A 27,988-nucleotide genomic window follows, 5' to 3' on the forward strand; every position below is an offset into this window, starting at 1 on the left:
TCAGGAAGGACATCTTTATTTGCCGTTATCTTTGGAATACAACCACCAGGCTCTGCAGGTGTGACTTAGTACATGTACTGGATTAGCAATGCTTCTAGGGTTCACAAGGTCAAGGCCAAGGTTCTGATGAAGGTAATCTGGTTATCAACTGAGTATAAAGGAAGCTATAAAATGGCTCAAAGCAATGTGGCCTCTTAGAGGAAGATCCCAGCGACTCAGACACTCAAGGAAGGACCCCGGAGACTCGCAGGCACTGCAGAGAGACGAGGGAGGACCAGCCGGAAGCCCCACATGCCTTCTGTGCATCTGGCCAGGGACTCCAACCGCAGGGTCAGGGCGGGCACTGGGCACGGGGTCGGCTGGCCAGGCTCAAGCAGGCAGAGGCGGGTGGGCGGCGTCTCCCCAGGGGCAGTCAGTCGTCTTCCCCTCCACAGAGCAGCAGCAGGGCCTTCTTATAGTCCCCAGAAGTGTCGCCCTGAAACCCCAACGACCTCGTTAACCACCCCGACTCAGAGGAAGCCCAGGAAAGGGTGCCAGGGAGCATCTGGCAGCAGCTTTATTCCTATGACTGCTCAGGGTGACGTGTGACTCGCACATGGGGAATGTTGACGGAGTTTCCTACCCCCTAACCCTGTTGGACTTTCTGACCTTACACCTTAAAGGCACAGTTTCCAAAGACAAGAACATGTTCTTCTCTCTAGCAACACAGGGAACAGGGAACCTTGCCCAACTACATTGACGCCAAGCTTCCCAGAGGAGCCTGGTCTGCAGCCCTCACGCTGGCTGGAGGGCCCAACACCAAGGCAGCCGGGATGTGAGTACCAACAGTACCAACGGGTCGAGCTGCAGAGCCTGGGCAAGCTCCCGGGCTCCTGGCACAGCCTGCCGACACACGTTAGCCAAAGCTTTCTGAAATTCTGCTGTCCCCAAGAGGGAAGCGGCCAGGGAGCCGAAAAGGGAGGAATCTCACTAGAGGACACCCAGCACCTTTCTTTCAACAGAAGGACGTGTAAACCGGGCTGCTGGCTCACCCCAGGTGCACTTGGGCTGGTTCTCTCCGGGCTGAACTTGCTCAGTCACCTGTCACCACCACCTAATCACGCTCTGAGGTTACAGCAGTCTGTGAGGGCACCCCACTCCCAGGTGGCCCCTGGGACCACCCCACCTGGGGAACACTGCAGAGCTCCCGGCTCTGGCCTGCCACGGGATTCTGAGCTGCACGTAGCCCCTGTCCTGCCTGTCTGGCACACGACGTGCTGGTCTGTCCGGGACCTGAAACCGGATCCAAAGAGCAGTTCTAGTACCTTGATCATGGAATACAGTGAGGTGGCAAAATTCTTCCGGAACTCCTTCCGAATGTTGAACAGATCGATCTCACTCCTGGACACCACGACTCTGATGAGGGTGTGGTCATCTGTCCCGGCTCCCTTTGAAAAATAAAAAGGGCGAAAGCAGCTCTGAGCCCGAGCTGGGCACGTGGACAAAGTCAACAATTTGGTAGAACTGGGCTCCGTGTTTTAGGGGAAAACTCCTAACACCTGTCGTCTGAGACATAATCAGAGCTGGAGGACGATAAGAAAGAGGGTGGCACCGGTCAGAAGATGCAGCGTCCACTCACCTTCATGGCGTAGTAGAGGGTCTCTGCAAGGTAGGCAGGTATGCTTCGAATCGACTTCACTGGAAAACAAGCCAAGTGACGTCAGGTGCTCCCGGACTGCAAGCACCCGGGCACACACTGTGCTCCCAGAGCAGCACGGACGCAGCACAGCCGGGCCCTCGTCCCTCCCCACAGGCCTTCAGAGACACGGGAACGGCACAGGAACGGGCCGGCTTTCCATGCCCCCCTGAGCACTGCTAGACAGAGCAGCCCGGGTCGCTGCCATGCCAGAACCTTCATCACCAAGACTACACAAACTGCTCAGACGTGTCCTTCCCAAGACACTCGGGCGAACAGCGCAGGGCTACTTCTCCCCTCTTTAGAGCCTTGGCCTCTCTTCCTGTATCTGCCTAGCACACCGGCAGCATGCGAGTTACCCGGTTCTAGGAACACGCCACGGCTGACTAGGGAGTCGCTCGGCCCAGAGCCCACTGTGGCTCTGGAGACCTGGAAACTCTAGAAATGGTCAACAGTGACCGTCCTTCAACTGTGAGTTTTGTGAACTCTCCCTTTCCCAATGCCTCTGAAAGATAGCCACTAGTAGCCATAAGTGAAAACTGTACGTGAGCTCTAATAGTGAAGGAGCCGTCCAAGTTCTCACGAACTGGACATTCAGAGGAAACTCAGTCCTCACGCAGGCCACCTCTTCTCGAGAACAGGACGGCCTGACCTCAACCCTGAGGCTTGGCACCAACAGCAGACAGAGGCTCTCTGCAAACCTGTGTGGAACCAGGACCCTGGGAACCACTCCCAAGCTGGGCCCCCCCTGGCCTGGAGGGACGCGATACCACAGTCAACTGCACAAAGTCTGCACCTCAATTTTCCAGACTGTACTGAACATGTGGTTGAAATAAAACTCTAATTTTTTTTAATATGAAAACCACATCCTCTATTACATTCTGGGTCTCTCTTCTAACAGATGGTGATGTCTCGGTCTGCCTCGGGGCTGTGAGCACTGTACTGAGAGAACTCTAAAATGCCACAGGTACCAACCTCTGAGATGGCGTCCCCAGCCCTCCAGGTTCCCAGGGAACAGTGAGGTCCCCATGTGGCTTCAAACAACTCCTAACAATTTCCTCTGGATCCCGGAGCACCGGCGAGCAGGCCAGCGTCACATGAGTGGGAGACGGGACTCTGCCCTCCCGGTGCCGTGCCAGGCTCCTCTTTCCATGAACCATGCCCCACACCTTCAGATTCAGCCTCAAGCGAGCAGAACCCGTTAGCTGCTCTCGCCATGGACACTACACACTGTGAGGTCACCTACCAACGGCAAGCAGCAGCTGCTCCAGGTGTCCAGAAGTCTCCCGGTCGATGGTCTCCTCAATCTGGAACCCCGATATGGTCATGTACTTGTCAAACACTAGGAAAAACGAAAGGAGTTTCGACTCACACAACCATGGATCCTTCCAGCAATCAGAGTTCTCGCTGCGCGGCTCTTCTCCTACCCAGCACCTTGTCTCTGAGGGAGCCTGTGCTCGGGCTCAGGTGCCAAGCCAGCAGCGACAGTTCACGGCGCTCTCTGCCCACTGACCTCCCAGCCCCCTGCCAGTCCGGACCAGAGGGACCTCAAGGGGAGTCTGCTGTGGGGACTCTGAGATGTCCTCCTCTTCCTTACGAAAAGTGACGGAAATGACTGGTTTACCCCTTTCTTTTCTTCTCGCTGTGAAAATGGTTAGTTCAGAGCTACAGCAACTGTCTCGTGACGACGAGGCAGATGGCATGAGAAGGAAACCAAGACACCGAGGACAGCGGGGTAGGAAACCAGGACGATCCCAGGTCCTGCCAAGCCCGCCTCAGAATCCACCTGCAGAACTGAAGCCACCATGTGGGCTCCGTCACCTGCTCCTGAACACATTCTCAGCTGAGAGCATAAGTCCCGGTGACAACCCAGAAGGGGGGTCTCAGATCCACCATCCTGGAGGAAACACCCGAGTGAGCCGCCACTCATGGTCTGTGACTGAGGGACGCCCCAGAGCCCGACCCTCACCACCCTCCGGAGACGGGGGCTTAAGCTCCTGGTTCTGTAAGTCACAGCAGCGGTAAAGGGAGTCAGCAGACCTGCCCAGGTGGCACAGGGTGCCTCAGAGGCCAGGGCAAGGCCACAGGGCAGCGTGTCCACCACCCAGCCTCTTTCACTCACCCCTTCTCAAGTGCGACACACTCCGTGTTCCGAAGATGGTAATGAACTTCTCCTCGTCGGTGCCCCACTTGAGCTCTCCGGCCTGAAACAGCGCCTGCAAGCATTCCCGCCTCCGTCAGGAAGGCCCTCTGCGACCCCCAGGCCCTGAGCCACCGTGCAGCTTCCTGCAGACCACACGTGCTTGCCGCACGTCTGGCCCTGTCCATTCCTGCCGTCTCCAACTCTCAACTCGGCCTCCGGGGTTTGGAGCGCCACTGGGGCTCGCCAGGATTCACAGGTCAGGTCGAGGTGACAAAGCACAGCACCAGGCAAGACTAGGTCTGCCCAGAATGCCTTCTGTGACTTCCAATTTTGGGGGGAGGAAATTTCTGATCATCTCACTGCGGTCCATCCACTTACGTTTGGGAAATCCTAAGCAGGAGTTCCAGGATCTGGAGGATCCAGGATCTGCTCCTGTCTGACTTGGGCTACGCTGTTCAACAGGCAGCCACCGGGCTTTCTCTTTGCCACTGAGTTACCAGGCTGGCCGAGGGAGACCCCTGCTCCCCTGGGAGCCCCACGCCGTAGCCGTTCTCGGGAGGCCCACCCACGGCTGGCTCAGCGGGTCTCCTGCAGCCATCTGAGAAGACCTGGGCCTGCTTCTCAGGCCACCACTGGAAACCTTCCAGAGCGCCCACTCCTGGAGCGGGAACAGGAGACTCAGCCCGCCCCCCCCCCCAAGGAATTAACGCTGGGAAAGCAAGAAGGCGCCTCAGCCCTGAACAAAGCCCCCCGAGGGGAGTGCGACTCGGAGCTCAGCTGGACGGTGGCTCAGCCCTGCAGATGGCGGAGGAGACGAGGAGGGGTCCGGCTGGGAACACTGGACTGCTGTGCAGAGCGACAAGGCCAGCTGGGCTGCCCTGCTCTTGAGTGGGGCCAGGGCCCGTCCTCACCCACTGCAGGAACGGCCCCTGGCTACGTGGACGGCTCACGCACGGCTCACTTCCCTGCTGAGTGCCCACTGAGTGCTGTCAGCTGGGCAGCTCTGCGGCCCCTGAAGGGCAGGGGGGCGCTTCAGCGTGAGGGGCAGTGCAGTGGCAGAAGGCCTGCGGTGCTGTGGGCCTTCCTGTGCGGGCCACCTGACCCCTGGAGGTGACTTGGGGCTACCTGCAAAGTGCCCGTGCTGAGGGCTCACCAGGAGAAGCAGGGCGAGGCGCAGGGAGAGCCCCGGGAGAGCCGGGGCAGGGGCGTGAATGTCCACATTAGGAACGGGCTCTACCTGGGGACAGCGGACCCAGGAGGGTCCTCAGAGCTTACGCAGTAACAGGAAGCAGGCCTGCATCTGGCAAGGCGGGTGGGTGAGGGTCAACACGCAGCAAACCACCCTCGGCTCCTCCCCGCAGCCAGGCAGAGAGGGCAGCACTCACACCCCCAACACAGCTGCCCAAGAGACAGGGTGTTCTCCTCACTCCATCAGCACGTCAGGCCACAGGCCAGCGGGCCACTGCGCAAGCCCTGGAGAGGGCCCACGGCGCTGCCCGCTTCCCTGAGGACCAAGACTGCCACAGGAGGGGCAGGGGGACGCCAGGCGACTCGGGAACCCAAGCAGCCCCTCGTTCCCCACCCCCGGGCCTCGGCTCCAGGTGCAGACTTCCTGACACACAGCTCCTGCACCTGGAAACCTCGTAAACCACACGGAGACCACACAGGGTCTGAGAGTCTGCAAATGTTACATTTGGGAGCCACTAACACTTGGCTGACAGAAGAGAAGTACCGGCCAGGCGCGGCAGTGACATCTGCGGCCCAGCCACAGGAGCCCGAGGCCAGAGGGCTGCAAGTTCCAGGCCAGCTGGGCAACTGGGCGGGGCCCCGTCTCAATAAACAAGGGGTCTTGGGGTGCAGCTCAGAAGAGTGCTTGCCTAGCAAGTGTGCGGCCCCAGCACCACAGAAAAACAAAACGGAGGGACAACATTGTTTAGAATTCTTCCAAAGGACAGGCAGGAGCACTGCAGATGCTAGGTAACCCGCCACCTAGTGGGACAGGACAACACATGGGACAGGACAACACACACCTTCAGACGCGATCCTTCCTTCTTACCCCTTCCTAAGAGACCTACTGCCCCGTTACCAGTGGGGTCAATAACACTGGGTGGTTGCCGTTGTTTTTTTTGCAAAATTCTTTGTTTTTTGAATGTTTCATAACAACAAAAAAGGAATGATATGTCTAGGTGGAACTCACTGTACTATTTCACTTCATGTTTGGATAAAATATTTTATTAGCCAGACCAGAATGAGAGAACTCTGCCGAGGTGAGTCTTGTGATCTGTCATGGACACCTGAACTGGATTGTCTCTAGAGACCTCACAACACACCTGGTGACGCTCCCTTACCACATATTCCTTCCATGCACAGATGGGGGCAAAGTCGCCACACAGCCGGCCTCACTCACCTGAGCGTCTTGTTCAACTTGAGCTTCGTCGATTCCAGCATCAGGGTCTCTGTTGGCCTATAAGACAGTACGTCCCATGACTGAATCACTCCAAAGGAAAAATGTCCCACCTGGTGGTTATGCACGTAGAGCTCTTTCTCTTAGGAATAAATGGCTTTTCAAGGTCACCTCAATCCTACAATCTATCACACAGAACTGTCCAAATCCAACCTGACCCTCCTGACCCTGCTGTGAAAGCGGAGGACACAGACTGCTCTCTGCAGCCAAAGGCTGAGGCAGCCGCTCAGAGTTGAGGCTGTGCGTTCTGAAAGGTAAACAAGCACAGGCTGCACACACCCACCAGCAGGACCAACCAGCACAGAGAGCATCAGAAGAATTTCAAGTGGCTTCCCTGGATAATCAGGCCACTCCACCTTCAGACTCTCTCCCCTACCCCCAAAGCACTAGGCACTGAATCCAAGGGCGCGCTCCCACCAAGCTACATCCACAGTTCTTTTGCTTTTTATCTTTGAGACAGGGTCTCGCTAAGTCGCAGAGGCTAGCCTTGAACTTGCGATTCTCCTGCCTCGGGCTCCCACGTTGTGGGGATTACAGGTGTGTCACCATGCCTGCCAACTTCAGACTTTTCACGTCAAGCTAGAGTTGGTCTCCACCCAGTACCTGAAGGAGAACCACCAACATCCTCTGGTAGTACCCCGAGGTGTCCCCCACCACGTCGTCTTCCAGGCTTGAGCCGTACTCTGCAACAGAACCATTCCACACTTACTCACAGCTGCTTTCAAATAGAAAGAGATCCTGCCCCATTCATCAGAGGAAAGAGATACAAAATAAGAAATACTGTATTGATTAACAAATTCTCTCTGTCCCGTCTCTCAGTGCTGGAGACTGAAGACAAATGCTGAGTGGCTGGGAGGCATGACCACAGTCTCCCCAAGCCGTGACGCAGCCTGGGCCCCGACTCAGCCATCCAGAAGGGCTCTGGAGAGCCTCTTAAACACTTTGACCATAAGATTCAACTTCTCCTGCTTCTTCCCAATGTCCCACGTGACGGGTTTCCCATGTCTTTCACCCTCTGAGTGGCCCTTCTCTGGGCATGGCCATATTCTACCCTCCCCCCAATAAAATATGTTTTTCTCTGCAGCTAACAAAGTTAAGTGAGAGACAGCGATGGCATTCTGAGGTATGCCCCCTCCTGCCTCCAAGGTCAGGGAAAGGGAGAAGCAGGTCTGCGGAGTCCACAAGCACCTTTCACTCTCAAACAGCTGCTCCCAAAAGGAAAGGGGAGGAAGCAGCGAGGACTCAAATGAAGGCAGCTCTGCCACGGACACTCGCGGGCGTTCCCAAGTCCACAAATACCTGCCAGAACTACAACGCACTGAGACAGCAAAAGAAGAAGGAAAGAGGCGTCACTCTAAGGTGTGAAAATATGTAATCATTACTTGAAAGCAGGCAACTTTAAAAGACTAAAACTTCTATTTTAAAAGACCCAAAAAATCATGTTTACTTCAACCAGTGATCCAAGTAGAATCTTGGCGGGAACCTCTGACTCCTTCCTCTACTGCAACACCCACAAGTAACCAACCATCAGCCCTATCTGAGATCTCGTGCTCTGAGTGACATCCTGGATTTCCCATAACTGTGTGGCTGTTAAGTCCCAAACCCCAGCTCACCTTGGGACATGCAGCTGGAGTCAAACCCCCTTCCTCATCGGCTGTGGCACTGGCTGCTGTGCAGTCCACTCAGAACCACACATGGCTCTGAACCAAGCCGGGATCCACAACCCGCCACACAAACCCCCAACCTGGCCCAACTCGCTGGGGACACAGGCCCCTCCACGATGGCATGCTCTCTCAACTGCACTCCTCTTTCCAGTGTCCACACCTCTGAGGACAGTGGCCCTGCTCCAAAAATGCCTGTTACCTACTCCAAGCCCAGTGCCCGGCTCTACGGAGAGACAGGACAAACAGAAACTGTACTGTAGAGTGTCTGAATATCTAAGGTGTGACGTTCTGGTATGTATACGGTGGGACGATCGCCACCACACAGCTTTCTCTCTTAGACAACGTCAAGTCCTTGACAGGGCTCCATTGCACAGTCGCCCCCCCGCACCTCGGATCTGCAGAACTTCTCATCCTAATGAAATGCAGTGCCCTTGGCCATCGCTGCCCATCACCCTCGCGCGGCCCTCCCCTCCCAGCCCCGCCAGTCCCACCCAGCTCTGCGTGTTCCACACATGCGCTCCACCACGCTGTCTTCCTGCGCCTGGCTCCTTCTGCAGGTTCATCTGTGCGCTACAGGGGGCAGGCCTTCCCCGTAGAAGGCTGAAGGAAGTTCCTGTGCACACACACCCTACTTTCTTGAATCATTCCTCAGCAGCTGTCCGGCCTTGAAACTCTGAGCATCTCATTTGTACCATGAAGCCTCCCTAACATCCAATGCCAACAACCTCTCAGGTGATCTCAGTTGGAAAGGGGCTATCCTTTAACTATCACAGTGGCACTAAACCACGTCACCAGGCCTCAGGCTGCATGCTGTCACCACCATCCACTCCCGAGAGGGACAGCTGGGTACTACATCAGGTAGAGCGGCCGGCTGATGCTCACCACCTCGGCCTCACCACCTTCTCCTCTCACTCTAGGAGAAGCAGGAGACCCTGCACTTTGGAAAGGAGACTGTTCTGCTGCCCCACATTTCACACCACTGACCTGGTGAACAGAGTCATCTCTAAGACCCAAACTGACCCAGAGGGCGCTGCACTTCCCTAGCTCAGGGCAAGAGCCTGGGAACTGTGCCGTGCATGCTGACCACCTGGTCAGGAAGGAGGTCTGCCCTGAAGGAACACAACTGTACCTTGACTTCCCTTTGCTAGATTCCCCTTACAGATGCTCCAGACAGGAACACAGACTTTCTCCCAAAAAGTGAAGGATGCTCCAAAAAAATTCAAATGCAGAGTATTGTGTCCCAGCATTGCCATTAGCTAAACAAAATACGTTTACTCAGACATTTTTACTAACCCTGATCTGGAAAGGGGGTTAGGTATCTTTTCCCAGGTTCCCGAAAGGTCTTTGAGATAACTCCACCTACACTAACATAGAACTGAATGCATTTGAAGGAAGAAAAACTATTCACATACACCCCAAAGTTAACAGGAGAGAAAGACACCCGTAGAATTCCTGTATTAGAATCCTATGCAAGCCATAAGCAGCTTTTCATGAGCTACTAAAACAGGTGAAGGTTTTGACTGAAGAAGAAAGGCAGCTGAGTGGCAGGTCCCCCTCCACTCACTCAACAGCTGTGAGCCGCCGGCCTGTGGCATCTGTGGGACAGGATGGAGAGGTGACAGTGGAGATGGGCAAGACGTCAATCCAAACACTCACCTTCTTCATACACTTGCTTTATGGCTCTGAGTTCTTCAGGTGTCCTTGAAGCAATGATTTCTGTCAGGACTTTCTCTTTTGTCCCGGCTCCCTGTTTGGAGATTTATTTTTAATAGAGAAAACATGTCAGCAGTAAGAATAAAAAGGAAGTTATTTTGCCAGAATAGATGTTACGCAGATTGTGCACAAATATCCCCCAACACGACGCGGGCTTCTCTTTATACAAGCTCCACTAGTTACAGAGATATGAAATTTCAAGTTAATTTTCTCTCCAAAGATAATCTTATTATTTATTTTATCTTTTATTCTTTATGCCTAGTGTAGAGCAAGGTATACTGGTATAAAAGGTATAAAGGTATAAAAGATAATGTAAATTTGCAACTTATAATCTGATCGGCTAATTCTAGTTGAAGGTAAAACATTTTAATGGAACTGACACAGAACACATAATTGCATGTGGAAGATAACAGGTACTTCATCTGCACCTCAAAAGTAAGCTCCTGCCCCCGAGTTCTGCTTCTCGTGCAGCCAAAGCAAGCTCACACCCAGGGGACTGCTGCCACGGGGCAGGAACGTCCCCCAGAGGCCCTGTGCTGAAGGCTCTGCTCCCAGAGAAGCACCCGGAGCCTCCAGGAAGCAGAGCCGTAGGTCCTGGAGCACGCCCTGGGGGTCAGGCTGTGCCAGCCCCTCTCTGCCCGCCCCTCTCTGCTCGGGGTGAGCGGCTTCACTGCCCACGAGCTCCCACCAGGAAATGCTGCCTCAACACAGATCAAGCACTGGAGCCTCTACAACCAGGGGCCCAACCACCCTCTCAGCTGCCTGTCACGGCCACAGGAAGCTGAGTGACAGTGACCTAAACACAGTTTAGGAACTGCATCCGTGGAAACAAATTGGAAGTTGCTCTCTGTATTTTTAAAAAATAGTATTACTTGATTTTCCTTTTTCTGCTTTTAAAAATCATATTTATGCCACTAAATTAGAGATATATGCAACGATTGACTGAACTTAAGTTTTTAAAAGGCAGAATTATGTTCTTTTTATTTTTGTTTCTTTATCAAAAATCAAGTCCAAAAAGCCTCAGCTCATCCTCTGGAAAAATTTCAGCTGCAGCTGACCATCTGGGGTGGTGTGTGAAAGCCCCTTCCTCAATAACCCACGACTCTGCTCACACCAAAAAAAACCCTACAGAAATGAAGAGAATCAGAATAAACCAGCTACCGACTGAATAAATCTCCACCTCCCATGCTAAAAGTTACAAGTCCTGGGCCGAGTTACCTTCTTGCGGCTAAAGCTCAATCTCCCACTCAAGATCAATTGTAACTGAACTCCTTCCTGCCCACAGAGTCCCCAGGCGGCCACGCCATGCCCCAGGCCAGAGCCCAGCCAAGGGATGCACACACAGTTTCTGCACACCTGAGTCACAGCCAGTTCACCAGCTACTTTGTTATTCCCTAATCAAGCAATTTTTTGTTTAAAGAGTTAAAATATTTCATCCACCATCATTTTAAAACAACTCAAAATTAGAAGACAGGCATAGAAGTAAAATATAAAAATTTAAATTTGAAAAAGCCAGTTCTGGTGAGCTTACGAATGCCAACAGACGAAGGTCACCTTGTCATTCTGCCCCCACTTCTCTTCTCAGCACCTCCCAGAGCTGCCTCTTACATGAAGCCCACCCTGAAGTCACTCAGAGACAGACAGGCGTGGGACGGGCCGGTTCCGCAGCCTCTCACCTTCAGAGCGTGCTTCAGCTCGTAGGCGTCATACAGCCGGGAAGGCTTCATCAGAGCCACGATCAGTTTCTCAAATTTTCCAGTCAGTTCTGATTTCAGGTCATCCAGGAGATCCTACGCACAGCAGACAGGCAGAGCTTTAAGGCGATTCTTCTTAAAGGTGACCTGGGGCCTCTGCCTAGTGAATGCCGTAGGCTGCTGCCTTCAGGTAGAAGGTGGTGAGCTAGCAAACCCACAGCCTCCCACGCTGAACAGCAGGCCTCAACCCTGGAGGGAGGCCACCTATGCACCAATCTGCTTCTAGGAGATGAGTTTCTTCATTTCAAGCATTTCATTTTAAAAATGGTATTGAGAAACACAGAAATCTTTATAAAAATTCCCCAAAAAAATCATCAATGTGTTTTTTAAAAGGACAGAATGTAGCCTGTCACCCTTTTCCTCGCGGTATCTGATGATAGTCTGATACACAGCAGGCTACAGCGAACTGATGCTCCTGAGGACTGAGAGACCTGCTGCAGGGCGAGTGCGGGGGCATGTCCCCCGGCAGCATCAGCAGCAGGGACCTGGACACGGTGCCCAGAACACTTCTCAAGGTGGGGAGGCAGCGCAGGGCAGACCACCTGTCCACCCCAGACACGGCCTGCGTCCCTGCCTGGCACCAGAAAAAGGGGGAAGGGGCAGGATACTTTCTCTTTTGTCTCACAGTGAAACGACAAATGTGGATTTCCAGAATAACAGACTGAAGTATGCATCGTGCGTTCTGCACCAAATCTAAAAACCTTTGCTTTACAATGTCAATCAAATAAGAGCGCTTGGCTCTACTAGTTAAAAGTCCACTTATTAAGATCACCAGGAAAGCGGCCCACACTGCACTAGAGGCCCACACCAGACAAGGGCGGTAGGGTGGCCCAGCAGGATGCGCTGAGGGAAGGCAGAGGCCGCACCATGGCACTAACAGCCCCAGCACTGGAGGATGGGCTGCGGGAGGCAGGCAGGTGGGAGGAGGAACACAGCAGTCAGTGACAGATGGCCTTCACAGGAGACCGTCACACCACTGCCTTGCAGACTGGCACATTGTGCCCTTGACCCTGCAGGCTCAGCCAACCTCTGCTTCCAGAACCTGCAGTGGGTCGACGGGCACCACACTGCTGTGTCCTGGCTCCTGCGCAACCCAGCACTGGCTCAGGTCCCCGGGAGGATGCAGTGCAAGCTGGCTCTGTGTCCTTGTGAATGAAGGAACGGAGGCCTGCAGGTCGGCCTCCACAGACACCGAGGGAAGGTGCTGCACACAGACTCTTCCAAACCCAGAACTGCGCCGGCTCCACCTTAGGAGGAAGGGGGCCTTACCCTGCCAAACAGAGTTTTGAAGGCCTCTGCGATCTCCTGGCGCTGCGCGTTGCTCCGAGATGTCAGCAGAGTCAGGATGCTCTCCTCGTCGGTGCCTGCGATTCAAGGTTAACGCCAGGCTGGGCTCCCTCAACCTCCCTGGGACCAGCTCCCCAGCCACTTCCCTCTCCTCCCTCTGCCTGTGAGTGTGTAAAATGTCTTGTACATTTTTCTGAATAATTTATTAAGCAAAATATTGAGGATATGTAAAATGCTGCGTATCCTACTCATTACTCCCCACTCCCAGTGTATTTTGAAGTAGACAGAAAAATACTCGTGACTTTTAAAAAAGTTGTCTGGAGATTTTTAGACAACAAATAGTCACTGTAATAACAGCCATTCACAGGGTACAATGTGTGGGTGTACAGCGGACAGAGAGAGCTGGCTTCAAGTCACACGCAACCTAGAGTGGACACCCAGCAGCTGTGAGGCAGAATGGCTGCACCCCGAGGCTGTGTCCGGAGCAGCAAGGGAACCCCAGAGGGCAGGGCCAGGAGCAGGGCAGGCTCTAGGACACTGCAAAAGCGCGGCGACGGGAAAACACGAGGCTTCCAAAAGCAGCAGACCCCCCGCCCCCCGGGCTGGAGAGAACACACCAAGCCTAACAGGGGACGGTCTGAAAGGGGCTGGGAGGACATGGAAGCACTGGACCCTCGTGAGAAGGGGCCCCAGCTCCAGGGATCAGCCACACAGGCAGCCCCTGAGATAGAAACACTGACGGTATGTAAAATGTTCCATATCCTACACTTGCTGCTCCTGATAATGGCCAGAAGAGAGCCTGCAGCAAGGGAAGGTCCCCGGGGAAGGCCCCGCACAGAAGTGGGGTCTGAAGGGGCAGGCGCACAGCCCAGGCCTTGCCCTCTGCAGGGGGGTGGATTCTCGGCTGCTCGGTCCTGGAGTTGGGGACCCATAGCACGATTCTGTTGATTCAGCTTTTCTTCTACACATTTCAAATCTTTTCATTTTCCAGAATAAAAAGGAGGTGGGATTTACCCAGGCCTTTCATGGCCTTCCGAAGAGTTTCTGCATCAGCCCGGTCATCGAATCCAGGGAAGTCGGTCACGGTGCCTCTGAGAGCCTGAGACAGAAGCACAGTGCTGTCATCCACGTCCTGCTGACCAGCAGGGCAAGAGCAGCCGCTGCTGCCCACCAAGCTCAGCCTCTCCACAGGTTCACCACCTGGGAAGACCCGCCCCATCTGAAGCGGGAAACGGGCCACTGAGGCACGTGGCAGGACCACTTCGCTGCCTGAGCTACCCTGGCCCCAGGAGCCTCATGTGAGGCTGGCTCCTTCTTCCCTGGGCTCCACCCATGCACAACACCCACCCACCCTCCTGGCTTTAAGGGCACTTTCCCAGGGCTGCTTCCCCCCAATCACCAGGGGCACACAGGCCTGCCCCCGCCTCAGTCCTAAGCAAGGCTTGCTCCATGTTGTCACCCTGAGCCCTGCTCCTGAGCACCTCACAGGGACTTTAAGAGAACTCAGCAAGAAAAGACATGTGGTGATCCACGTGCCAGAAGCACTTGTTAGAAGACGTTCTTTTTCAGACCTCCAGATACACATTAATTTGTCGTGTTTCTAATAATCATAATATTTCCAAAAAAGTTCACAAGATCATTAGGTCCTTTAAATCCGGAGGCTTTACTAACACTGAGCCACAGAGCTGATGTGATGATCAAGGAGTTTCCCGGCATTTACTTTTTACCAACACACGTTTTGTAATTTCCTTAAAACTCTGTTACGGGACCATCTATAACAGGGAAAAACAGCTACAGGGAGGGAGGGTGGAGAACACCTAGTCTGCTTCACAATGTTTTTTATTATGAATGCACCAAAATTCAATTACCCACAGGAAGAAAAGTTCCCTTATGCCAACAACACTGTGATACCAATTAAACTCAAAAGTCTGATCCTCAACACCACATAAAAATAAAATAAAGATGTTGTGTCCACCTAAAACTAAAAAATAAATATATAAAAAAAATTTTTAAAAAAGATGACAACGGACATGCACAACCAGAGAAACGAAGAGGTGTGCTCCATTTGTGTACAGTGAATCAAAATGCATTCTGCTGACATGTATAACTCATTAGAACAAAATTTTAAAAATTAAAAAAGATAACAACAGAGAGTGTCATTCCATGGGGAAGAACTTTCACAGCACCCAGCCCCAAAGGCCATCCAGGGACCCTAAACACATTTCCTGGAAAGGTGGCACTCAAGAGTCCAAGGAAGTGACCAAGGCGACCCTCGGCCACGGCATGGACAGTTCCTCTAGACCCCCTTCTCCGTCAGGCCGGTCCCCAGCCTCCTCTGCCTTCCTTTGTGCGAGGACCCTGCTAAGGCAATCTAGGCGGACTTCTGACCACCTATGTCAAGGACTGAACATCCCATGCTTTCAAAGGAAGCTACTCCTGGATGTGGCACTCAGGAGGCAGGGCGTTGAGACTAAAAACGACAGCCGTTTTTAACACTTTCCACATGCTAAGTACTACACTGATCACTAGGAAAGTCCCGATGCCACAAGCCAGGCAGAAAATGGCAGATGTGGACGTGAGAAGTGCAGCAGAGTGTGTCTGCACCGAGGCTGGAGCAGGTAATGTGAGCACATAAACAGTGACCAGAAGGACCAATGAGAATAAACTGGAAAAAAATCCCCAAAAACGTCTGGAACGTTGCCTGTAGGTTTGCAGCCAGAATCAGAAAAGCAGAGACTGGCACGACTATGCTTCGGGATGCACAGAAGCTCGGGAGGGGAGAAGGAGATGGCCTGCAGCTCAGAGGAGGGTGACTTCAACACACCGCAGCAAGCAGTCAGGTGCAGAGGGGCCACCAAGGGAAGGGCCTGGTGAGGAGGGGGCATAAAAGCCCCAACACACAAGCTCCTCTGTGGCCACAGCAAGCCACCGGCAGGAGGACTGGCCAGCCCTGCAGATGCTGGGCCTCCTCCCGCAGCAGGGACAGTGGAATGGCCTGGGCGAGATGGAGACGGGAGGGCAGCTAACCCGAACACAGACGCAGAAAGACCCAACCACATGCAGCAGCAGGGAAATGGACAGGAGACCCGCAGGGCCCGAGGTGGGGACATGGACAGGAGACCCACAGGGCCCAAGGTAGGGGACATGGACAGGAGACACGCAGGGCCCGAGGTGGGGAAATGGACAGGAGACCTGCAGGGCCCGAGGCCAGGAAATGGACAGGAGACCCGCAGGGCCTGAGGCAGGGGAACTCCAAGGGCAGATTCTGGCCATGCAGCTGAGCACCAGTGAGCAAGAGGCAGAGCCAGGACTTGACTCAAGTCATGGGACAGTGGCTCCTGGTCCCTAGCAACAATGCTGCACCGCCTGGAGGAGAAGCTGCCCAGGGTGATGCGCAGTCACCAGGGAACCGCGTTCCCCGAGGAAGGAAGCGGCAGGCTCCAACTCCACAGGGGTGTCCAGGGACAGGCAAGGTGGAAGGGCCCACTGGGTTCCGCAGGAGTCTGGGCGGCACAGAGCCCTGGCTGCAGGACACTGGGGAGTGAACTGACACTGTATCTCAGTGGAGCCTCATTTCGCAACAACAGTTTGTAAAAAAAAAAAAAAAAAAGAAAAGAAAAGAAAGGAAAGAAGCTTTTAAAATCACACTTAAAAAAAGAAAACTTGACGTGGTTTGTGGTTTGTAGATTACACAGAAACTGCCATCTGAGAGAGGGGGGTTTAGAACAGGGAGAGGTTACTTGCCTCAAAGAAAAAATAAAATATATCTGACCCTCGGGACTGAAGGAAATGAGGTAAAAAGGAAAAGAGAAGAAGGTCCTCAAGAATCTCAGCCATTTCTATGAAGAAATAACTAACTACCGGCCACGTTTTCTAAGAGCTTTCTAGAAATCGTGAAACACTTGTGCATTCCACACCACAGAGTCACTGCCCCAGCCAGCGAGGCCACGCACAGTGGGAAGGAGCCAGACGTGAGTCACAGACTGAGTCACTGGGCAGACCTTGTGTGGACATCCTGTCTGCAGCCCACCACTGGGGCCCAAGACCGTCTGTAAACGTGGCTCTGAAGGAATCTGCTGGAGCCCCACCCTGTAGCGGGGCAGCTCCATCTCCAAGGAGCTCTGTCCGTGCTCCAGCCTCAGCTCACTCTCCACCCTTCATCCCACCACGGCCTCACCAGGATGACCACAAGCTCCTGGACTACAGAGGCCAGAACCCAATCCATGGTTCATCTCAGCTTCAAACCCATCCTTTCTCCCCCTCTAAAATAAAACGTCCTTTTATCCTCAAGGCCTAGGCATGCCAAAATAAAATGAAGAAAATCAACCCAAGAGCAGGGAAGGACTGTTTTCCTGACCCAGGGAAGTCACACGTAAACAAGGATTTCAAGTGCTCACTGTCTGGAACTTTCTGAATAAAGCTCCCCTGAAAGTACAGAAGAGCTCGAGGCCCTCCTTAAGCCTGTCTCCCAGTCCTGGGCAGTGGCTGCTAACCACCCACCGGCACCCCCCATGCTGCAACGAGGAGCCAGAGATCCTGGACCAAGCGCTGGAGCTGCCGCAGGCTTCCGGGGGTCAAGGCGGCTGCTGAGGTGGTGGGAGACAGGACTGCCTCCCCTGCCGGCCAGAGCAGCTCGCGTCCCACCTGCAGACACCGCAGAGCCCCAACGCCTCCTGTGATGGTGGGCCCCACAGGTGGGCAACACGTTCCCAGAGGCCTGCGGGAGGCAGACCAGCAGGCCCAGAGCAGAGCCCCACCCATCCCTGCCCTGCTCTCTGAGAAGCTGAGGCCACGGGCAGGCAGGCCAGTCCCCAGCACACCCAGCTGACCTCCTCCCCACTTCCTCACCCCTCATGCTCCCGCAAGCCTGCTCCTGCCTCGGCCACTCTGACCAGCTGCTTTTGACCTCTTTCAAAGCTTAGGGTCGGGGGAAAATGCATCACTGTAAGGTAAGCTATTCACACACTAGTATACAAGGGCTTGTTGATAACAAATGAAGATCAGTAAGATTTAAATCTTCATTGTGCGTGTCTTTAACCCTCTGACAGTGACAATGCCTTCCCTTGGCAAAACCTGCGAAATGGGAACGAAAACTGTGTGTCCTCAACGTCACCCTGGAACAAGGGTGGGGCCCTGAGCCTGCTGGAGTGAGGGAAGCTGCTGCCTCCCAGGAGCTCACAGCTGGGCATCCTGCAAACAGCACTTAAAAAGCCCCATAGCTGACAGTGCAGTCACGCCAGCGCTCCAGAGAACAGCGTGGGGAGAAGAGCGAGCACACCAACTCCATCTCCTCTGCATCCCAGCAGGAAGCACAAACGTGCAGACCACCACTGGTCCTGGGACACACCGACAGTGAGCTAGCTTCAAATCCTTCTAGTTGTAGGAAGATATAAATCATGCAAAAGCAAACGGCTCTACAGAGATGAAGGAGGATTCAGAGGTCGCAAAAACCCTGTTTACTACAGTGCCACCTAAATGTTTCATAAGGAACTCAAATTCAACACATCTATTTCTAAAAGTCTCTTATTTGCCTCAAACATGCATTCTTTTCTCAAAAAAAAAATATATAAATATATGTATGTATATATGATCAAGGTCAACCAGTCACCCTGACCCTCACCTGACCCTTTCTCAGCAAACACCACCCTACTCATGCACCAAATTTACCTACTTCTCCCAAAGGACCCTCCTATCTGAAGTCCCAGCCACCACCTAGTTCAAGTCCTGACAACAGATTCCTACATAGTGTTCCCTCTTCTTCCCTCTCTTAACCCCCATCTCACTACCCACCTCTGCAGCCCCCCGAAATGCAACCACCACATTAGCACCAGGGCGATCCTGGCTAAACACAAACCTGACTGTGGCACACCCCAGGCACAACTCTCTCACAGCTCCCCTACCTACACAGCAGCTCACACACCTGGTCCGGCTCCTGTCGAGAGGCCTCATTCCCAAGGCTCACACTCCTGTGGTTCCAGGCCAAACTCCTTGACCCTCACTGAGCACAGTATTCGCTTTTGCTGGCCCTCCCTGTGCCTTCCCTCCTTTGTCCCACACCACCAAAGCAGCTGAGCAACCTCAATCCCTTCTTCTGTGAAATGAAACAGTAATACTCATTTCCAAGATGCATTATGGGCATTAAATAATGCACACGGAGGACTTGGCAATGCACCTGCTCCATTAATAGATTTCAAGATGTCTATCAGAGGTCAATCAATCCTTTCTGGTTAAATTCTTAGCAAGACAGTCTTACCTATGGTCTGCACATACTCCTGATTTCTGGATTTTTTTGCATACTTTTCTAGGCAGGGTGGACCCACATAAGAAAAAAATTATTAGCAGTAAAAGATATAACTCATAAACATGAAGAATCTGTTAGAAAACTACATTTTAACTCTTTAATAAATAAGAAACATTAATATTTAAATAATACATTTTCAACTGTGGAAACATGCACCTCTAGGACTCAGGTTTCAGATCGCATTACTCTAGAAGTCCCAGGAGTAGAAGCCTCTGGTTCCCACCCCAACAGGTTACCCAAAGGCATTTCCATAGAAATGGACTGAAACCTCATCCTGAGGCTCCAGCTGACCTGCAATCACACTGGGGCACAGAGCAGATTTTAGACAGTAAAAAGGCAATCATTCAATGTGGCCTTCTGTACGTCATCCACGGTAACCAGGAGGAGCAGATCTCCATCTTACCATGTTTCACCACACATCTGTCACAGGTGTTATGCCAAATGTTTTTGTAAAAAGTGAGATGTAGGCCTAGGGTTGTAGTAGAGCGCTTGCCTCCACATGTGAGATGCTGGGTTCGATCCTCAGCACCACATAAAAATAAATAAAGATAATAAATAAATAAAAACAAAGATATGTTTTAAAAGTTATTTTTAAAAAGTGGGATGCAACCACTATGTGAAGCTTTCTTTTTAATTATGCCAATGTTACTTAAAAATCACGTGTTACTAAGCTGCCTTTGGTGTAAGATTAGGATGACGAAATACAAATGTGTTATGCAGTGAAATACAGTAATTTTAAACAATTTAAAAAATCTTTTACTTCCATGGTTTCTAAGGGTAATTCTTAACAAAGTAACAGCAAAATTCAAGACTGCATCTTCTTTTTTTAACATGTCTTGTAACTTCTATGGCCAATAATTGGTTTGGTCTAATAAACAGGCCTGGCATTGTACTGTGATAGGAATCACACATGTGTAATTTTATAATGGAAGCCACCTTCTCTCTGGCTTTGCATATTTGCACATTGATTATTATCATTCTTTGAAATTATTACTGTCCACGTTTGGAACATGTGTTCATTTGTTCCATCTTGGTTACAGCCTATGCATGAAAAGGAACTGACTGAAAGCTTCAGACATCACTAGGAAATTTACAAGAGATCTGAGGACCAGCCTAGTGAGCAGGGATAAAGGGAATTATTCTCTGATGCACCCCCCCCCCCAGTCAAGATAGGGAAGGATCCTCCTCAGGGAAGAGCTAACTTCACATAAAAGTATCCTTTCTGTGGGGAAGAACCAAAAGCAAACTTTCCACTTGGAAGTAATATGAGAACTGGTTCTAATAACAGTTAAGTGCAAAAGAGGAAGCCACAATGGGGGCACTGAATAAACTTAATAAGTTACTAATTGGTCTAATCCTCCCATTTTCTCTTGGAAAGGCCCATGAAACCTTATTCAATTTTGATAAGTCAGTCTGATAAAAAGTGAACTACAAATGAGAGAGAGCATTGTTTGGGCATTTAAAACACTTGTTTAAAAAAAATTACCATGGCTCTGGCAAGCCAGTTAGATTGGCAAGATGTGCGAAATAGTTTCGGGGTGGAGTTTTTAAGAATTGATATCTTATTCACAAAAGATTTATAACATGATCAATCTTTAAAGATTACTATATAAATCACACTATTTCCTCGTTTCTAGAGTTTTGATAAATATTAATAGTTGAAAAAAGAAGAAGAAGCCCGCATCAGGAAATCAACTTCTGAAAAGTCCCAAAACAAATCCAGTGCAAAACTCGTTCCACCAGATCATTACTTAAAAAAACAGCTGTTTAAAAAATCGGTTCCTTTTAGTAAACTAAGTTTCCTAAACGAACGTCCGCTTTAGTAAACTCTGGGGCGCAGCAGCTGGAAAAGAGCTCCAGCCAAGCTCTGCCGTTAAAAGTCAGGCTCCCCACCCCACCACCCACCTTCCCCACGCCGCGTCGCTGACCCTGGAGCGGGGGAGCCGGCTGGCGTCACGGGAGGCGGAGGCCTGCTCTCCCTGACTCCGTGACTTTTCCCCAAAGTTCCCGGCGTCCGGGGCTGTGGGTGGGGGTCCCGNGAGACAGAGCGCGGTCAGCGGGGCGCCGCTGGGTGGCCCGCCCGCCCGCCCGCTGCCCCGGGGAGCCTCCGGCCACCCGCCACTCACCGGACGGGACCCTGGCCGGACCTGCGGGGAGCGGGGTAGCGCGGGCAGCGGGGCAGCGGCCCAGTGGAGTGCGCAGCGGGAAGGCGCGGCAGGCTCTCGGCCAGCGCCCAGCAGCGGAAACGTCCCGCCGGCCCCGCCACGCCCTCCGCCACGCCCTCCGCCCGGGGCTCAGCGCGCCTGCGTGGGGCGCGGCGACGCGCGGGTCCCGGGGCCTGGGCCGGGGCAGTCGCGTGGGGACTTGGACGCGGCGCGGGGCGCGCGGTCCTGGCTCAGCGGGCAGGCCCAGGGAGCTGTCCGGACCGGGCCTGAAGCCACCTTCCCTGGCCGCTCCATTCCGCCGCTGGACTCCAGGGCTGGGCGTGCTTTCGGAGACACAGTCCGGCGTTGTTTTGTGGGTTTGGTTTTTTGGGTTTTGTGCTGGGGATTGAACCCAGGGGCGCCTCAACGCTGAGCCACATCCCCAGCCCTTTTTATTTATTTTGAGACAGGCCTCACTAAGTTGCCTGGCGCCTCGCGAAGTTGCTGAAGGACGGTGCGACCTTGACGATAGCCAAAGCCCGAGCTTGGAAGTCCATTTCCCAAACTGTTTGGTTTGTTTTGTGTTAAGTGTTGTTTCTTAGAAGACCCTCTCTTCAACTTATAGCCCTTTATCAGCATACGTGGGTCCTTCAAGACCTCTGCCTGGAATCCGTCGCTGCTTTCCTGCCAGCTGTGACTTTGTGAGACTGAAGTCGCAGCCAAGCCCCGCTTGGTTAGACTGAAAGGTCTAAGTGTAGGGCAAGGGCAGAGGGCAGGGAGAGGCCACCGGGCTGCGCTAGGGCGATTGCACTAGGAGCAAAGAGAAAGCCGCTCCCCTGCCCGGACTTGAGGGGGTGGGTGCCTGGAGGCGCTCACAGGGGCCAGGAGACAAGGCCAGAGGACAAAAGCTTGCAACACTAGACCAGACTTGCAGGGGTGGGTGCCTGGAGGCGCCCACAGGGACCAGGAGACAAGGCCAGAGGACAAAAGCTTGCAACACTAGACCGAGTCCTTCGACCGTATTTCTGGGATTGTAAGCGCACCGTGTCATGCAGAGGCAACACAGCAGAGGGTCTAGTGTTGGAGAACAAGGTGACTGTGCAAGTCCTCATTTGTTCACATGTGAGCCACCTGCTTACTCCGTCCCTGACAAAGCCACAGCAGAGAGAAGGCACTCTGGAAAGGCAGGCAAATCTGCCAAGTCAGGGAGCTTGCCACTCCTCTGCACCAGACCCTGTCAGCTTGCCTTCCCTCTTCCCCCGGCCTCCTGTCCGCCAGCCCCAGCTCTCTGAGTGGCCTCAGCACCTGTCCAGTGACACTTTCTAAAAACTCATGCTTCTCACTTTCTGCTCTTGGCCACCCCTTCAATCAGGCCTAGAGTCTTCTTTTCCCAGTGTTCATTCTCCTACTGTCACTCAGCCACTGTGGGTCACAGTCCTCCACCTGGCAGGTCTAATATTCTGACTTCCCTTGATTACTGACTCAAGGAGCGGAATGTATGAGTTGGAACAGAACAGATTCTTTCTATTTCTAGAGGACCTGAAATCATTTTTTAGAAAAAAAAAAAACTGTGATTTTCAACCAGTCTACCTTTTAAATTGATTTTATTTAATAATTTCCTATTAAATCAATTCCTTATCCCAACTGCTTGGGATTAAATGAGCTGGTTTTTGGAAATGCCTAAGAAAGTGCAGACAGATTGGTTTCCCTCCCCCAGGGCTCTTCTCCTTTCAGAGCTCTTGATACCTTTCCAGCTCCTGTTCTGATGACCCAACCCAACTTCACATTAAAAGCAGAATTCACCTTGGCTGGACCCAGCACTGCCCTGCAGCAGGAACTCTCCTGTCACCAGCCCGCCCTCAGAGTCAACAGGCACAACTGTGGTGCCAACTGACCCCTCCTAGGGCCATCCCCCCTGCATCATGCTCTTCCTCAGACCCCTAGCAACATGCCTCTAGCACGCGTTCTCTCTCTCTCTCTCTCTCTCTCTCTCTCTCTCTCTCTCTCTTTTGCTCTCTCCCTCTCTCCTGTCCACATGCTGGCCCATCCCCCTCCTCCTGATGCCAAGAGCTCCAAGAGCATCACCTGCAATCCCAGCTGCCTCCCTGGCTATCTCAGCCATACCTGAGACGAGGCTGTGTTCCTCACCGTCTCTGTCCATCATCACCTCTCCATCCAGCAGTTCCTCTACAGCTGCGTGTAGCAGCTCCCCATCTCTGCCCTGTGGAGGTGAAGTGGTCATAGCATCCTTGCACAGACCAAGGGACTGCCTCTCCAGACTGCTATAACAAAATGCCACCAAGAGGGTGGCTTATGAACAACAGAAGCCTCCTTCTCACAGGTCTGGACGCTGGGCAGTTCAAGGTCAAGCCTGCAGGTTGGGGATCCGGTGAAGGCCTGCTTCCTTACTAATGTTCTCTTCACTCTGACTTCAAGTGCCAAAGGGGGGTGTCTTCTCCAGGCACTAACTCTGATCATGAAGGGAGCCTTCAGTTCCTCCCAAAGGCCTCTTAATGCTGTCACCCAGACAGCTGGGATCTCAACACATCTCCTTGGGCAGGGCACATTCAGACCACAGGCCCAGGAACAGGTGCAGAGTCTTGTCCTATGCAGTGGTGCCACCTGCCCTCATAAGATCCATGTGCTCACGAAGGAACCAAAGCAGACACTCTAGAGACTGTTAGCATAGCTGTCCTGTGGGGTTTTATTCCAAACACGTGTCCAGTGTAAATCAACCGGTAAATGACAAGGGCACCTCATGGCACTTTTTCAAATAGAAGGTCTTGGATTGAGAGTCTCAAAGCTAAACATAAAAGCAGCAATAAAAGCCCTATGCATACATACCAAAGACCAAGCTTCCTGCGGCTCAAGCTCACTGCTGACACCCCCCCCCTCCCGCACCTAGCACAGCACCCAGGCCAGGAGCAGGAAGGAATGCTTCCTGAAATGGGGCTTTTGTTTTCTGTATTTCAGCAACAGTTGCTACTTATCACAAACTACAAATTCTCGGATCGATCAGGAGATACAGGTACAAGTTCAAAGGAAAGCTATCAAGGAAGAATTTTGCCAGACGGGGTTCTGAACTGTGAGAAGACGCACCAACTGGATAGTCTTGCTCGATGGTCTTGCTGATGGATTTTTCCTTATTTGGGGTGGTGGTTGGGATTGAAGGAGCTGACTTGTTCAAAATCTGAAAATAGCAGGAAGACTAGTTTCAAATTCTCATTCCTCTTTCTCCTTCCGAAACCTCTCACCACCAAACCCCACCCTCATCTCCAGGCTGATGATTCAGTTCCCTCCCATCTCATGCAGGGACCACAGTGAAGTCCCTGGACCCCTCAGTGCTCTGCTCTGGTGACCTCCCACAGCCAAAGGGCTTCTCACCCACACCCGGCCCAGCCCACCCAGCTCCTGGGGACACTCTGATGGTCCCCTCGACATTGGTGTCTTTTTTCTGGAGTTTTTGTTCGTTCGTTCAAAAATTGCATTGTGTCCCAGGCCCTGCCTGTCATCGACACAAAGACAAAGTAAGAAACAAAAAGAGGCACACTGAGTCCATTAGAGCCCTCAGCTGACTCTGAGCTGACACAACAGCTGTGCATGTGTCTCAGAAATAAGTGTGAGTGTGTGTGTGTGTGAGTGTGTGTGTGTATGTGAGTGTGTGTGAGTATGTGTGTGAGTGTGTGTGAGTGTGTGTGTGTGTGTGTGTGTGAGTGTGTCCTACTGGCTCTCCCTCTGGAGAATCCCAACCCTAAAGGGAAAGGGAACCTGAGGTGGACACAGGACACGTGTGTGGATCTCCCCCTCACACCAGGCAGGTGATTCTCCCAGTCTCTAGACACCAACTGGTGTCCTACAAATCTGCGTTGGCACTAACTACCCAGAATCACTGCCTACCCAGCTGCCTTGGCTTCAGACCCCACATGAAGTCCCAAGTCACCCCTGAGCTCTTGGCCAGCCGGCTGGTCGGGGCCCCCCAGACCTCCTCCTCAGGCTTGGCAATTCGCTCTAGTGGTTCCAGGGACCCAGGAAAGCGTTAACCTAGGTGGACCATTTCGGTATAAAGGATATTACAAGGTACAGGTGGACACCCAGGGAAAGAGGGGACCAGCTGGAGCTTCAGGCCTCCCTGGGGCCTTCTGCCTGGCCAGCGACCCCCTGCGTTCCCCACAGGGAGCTCTCTTCAAAGCCTCAGCTGGCCCCTGCCCCTCCATCTCCTGCCCTGGGTGTCTGCTGCTGTGTGAGGCTGCAACAATCAGGTGGCACCAGGTTGACCTTGCTACCCAGGTGAAGTCCAGGGTCTCCACAGGGTCCTCAGCATCTCTCAACCCTTCACTGTGTCTCTGCCCAGCAACCGTCACAGGACAACGCTGCTGCGAGCACTGCTTTAATGGTCACAATTGGCTTTGCTTTCAGTCTAGAATCAGTCACATTTCATTCCATAAGATAGAGTGCGAGCCCTGATGAGCGAGCAGAGAGGCTGGCTTTGTGGCCGAGAAGGGCAGAGAGGGCAGACACCAAGAGCCCAGACTGGACTGGTCGTTCCAAAGTCACTTTCCTTGGAAAATGGGAACAGAGAGACAGGACAATGGGCAGAACTGTTGGCTGATCCCAGGTCACGTTTTTGCAAGAATCTGAAGCAGATGGAGGAACTTCATTGCCAGTTGCCCTGGGCCTCTCCTGGGAATTGGGCTGAGCCTGTTTATCTCCTGACCTTTGACCTCACAAGCTTCTTCCCCTGGCCTCTCTTCCTTCACATCAAACTCGCCTCTGCACACGCCATTCTTATGGACCCTCTGCTCAGGTCAGAGGTTCCTGCCTGAGGAGTAGGGCTTGTCTGTCCCTCCATTACCTTTCCCCCTGAGCCCTAAGTAGTAAAACTGTGGACCGCACTCTCCAGGCTGCTAGTGAAGAGGGCCACCCAAGCTTAGATGAAAACAAAGGATTATTTTCTCTTTGAAAGGGTGTCTAACAGGATCCTTAACCATAAATGGCAGAACCCACTCTAGTGAATTTAGGCAAAAACATTTTAAAGGAGCGTAGTAGCTCATACAGTATCTGCAGGGCAGTGTGTAAAGCCCACTGCCCAGCTCTCTGATGGAGAAGCTATATGCCATCAACATTAGTGGGAACAAACCACGGAGCCTTGGGCCTGCTGTCCCGCTGTCCAGGGACATCACCTGGGGTGGGGAGGCTCCCCTGGGGAAGTGGTCACACCACAGGAACACCACACAGCACTCATGTGCTCCTGGAGCCTGCAGCCTCAGCATCCCTGCCACCTCCCCGAGGTTTCTGTTCCACCCTGGAGGAGCAGCCAAGAACGACGTCGTTTCCCAGAGTCCCTTGTTGGAACCCGCCCAGGAGCACCATTTGCAGAGGACTGAGATCAGAGCACAGCCTCCAATTCCCATCAAATCCTGCAAAGTCCTTGGAGAGCACGAAGTCTCCCGGTCTTTGAAGCTGCAGAAAAAGAGAGCAGCTGGACACGATGAGGACAGAGCAGTGCCCTGGAGTCCTGAACCCCATCCCCAAAGGTGATTCAGGTGCAGCTATGGGCAGAGGGTCCCTGGTCCCTGACTCCTCAGGCTTTAGCAGCTATTTGAGCCACTAATACACTATTTTAAAGTCTTTCATAATTGTGTTAGAGTCCTTTCTATTTTCTTCACTGCACTCCATTGATGATTCAACAGAGTTGAAGCCTTGGCAAAAATAAAGAGGACTGTCACATCAATCTGGAAGTCATGCCAACTGATGAGGAGGAGCATCAGCAGCAAAGCATGCTGGGAGGTGTCCATCTGGGGGCTCTCTGTGGGGTGGTTTCTCCACCTCCTGGCAGGCTCCAGAGCCAGTCCTGGGGAGCAGGGTGGTGTTCAGTCTGTTTAACGTGATCCACTTACGCACAATTGTAACCCCCTGGGTGTTGAGGGTGAGGGAGAGAAATCTTTGGAGGTGATGGAAAAAGTTCTAAAACTTAGTCTGGGTGATGATCACATGAACATACAAATTTTTTTCAAAATTAATCAATTAACATATTCATGTTGATTTCACTTTTTGTCAATTTTACCTTAATCTGAAAGAGCCAATATAATAAGATAATGTGTAATACCAAAGTCAAATCGTGCATCCCTGTTGGAAGGATACCCACTCTCTTAGAAGGTCCAAGCAAGGGGTTCAGAACACCAAATAGAGCTTTCGTACTATACAGCAAAGCCAAGCCAGTATTTCCAAATGTTTTTCAGAGCCTGCCTCTCTGGCCAGCAGGACTTGGGAGGAAATCCACATTCCTCTGGCCTGGCTTCTGAGACTTCACTCTGAGCAGAGCAGACTGCAGGGAGGGGACCCTTCATGCTATAGAAAAGCCCAGCGAGCTGAGGCCCAGGACATGGAGAAGCCACAGAGGTGGCCCAGTGGAGTCAAAGGGTCCCCTGGGTGATGCAGTGTCAGGAACCCCCCAAGGCCAGAGGGGTGTGGGGCCAGAAAGGAGAGTAGGGGGAGGCCGACCTGGGCAGTGTGGCGGGTGTGGGCTGCAGCCTTACAAAGGCAGCTGAGGGCAGGGAAGGCCGGGAGTGAGGCTGAGAGGAAACCCCGGGGACAAGGGAACTGCACTCCAGTCTGTGTGGGGAGAACAGAGAAGGCAAACACGGGGTGCAGCCTGGCAGAGGCTCGTGTGGGGAGAAACGTGAGCATCTGCCAGGTACACCAGCTGCAGGCTCCTCCCTGGTCCTCAGGTCCACCCCTGCCCTGTACCCAGCACCCTGGCCCTTCGCCTTTGGCTCAGGTGAGGTCCGCCATCACGAGCAAGCTGACGGGTGGCGACTTCATCCAGCGCGCACATCCCAGCGC

The 27,988-nt window shown here is 52.8% G+C and overlaps 1 protein-coding gene across 4 annotated transcripts; it reads right to left on the reverse strand.

The window, feature by feature from the left end:
• Positions 1-27,753, reverse strand: Anxa5 (annexin A5). Of its 4 annotated transcripts, XM_048811983.1 has the most exons (14): positions 21,127-21,249; positions 21,062-21,071; positions 20,950-20,971; positions 13,715-13,807; positions 12,683-12,777; positions 11,336-11,449; positions 9,603-9,693; positions 6,886-6,965; positions 6,226-6,282; positions 3,798-3,891; positions 2,922-3,017; positions 1,619-1,677; positions 1,305-1,427; positions 1-475 (listed from the first exon to the last, which is right to left on the reverse strand). In XM_048811983.1, coding segments are annotated over exons 3-14 (966 nt in total). In that variant the 5' UTR covers positions 20,951-20,971; positions 21,062-21,071; positions 21,127-21,249; the 3' UTR covers positions 1-412. The 4 variants fall into 4 exon arrangements, 3 of the variants coding, with proteins under 3 accessions (XP_048667940.1, XP_048667941.1, XP_015334487.2); XM_048811984.1 differs by lacking the exon at positions 2,922-3,017 and having other exon boundaries at positions 21,127-21,250; XR_007350782.1 differs by lacking the exons at positions 1-475; positions 2,922-3,017 and adding an exon at positions 3,048-3,317 and having other exon boundaries at positions 1,310-1,427; positions 21,127-21,252.
• Between the last annotated feature and the right edge of the window lie 235 nt (positions 27,754-27,988).

Source organism: Marmota marmota, unplaced genomic scaffold (genome assembly GCF_001458135.2).
Source record: "Marmota marmota marmota unplaced genomic scaffold, marMar, whole genome shotgun sequence".
NCBI lineage: Eukaryota > Metazoa > Chordata > Mammalia > Rodentia > Sciuridae > Marmota > Marmota marmota.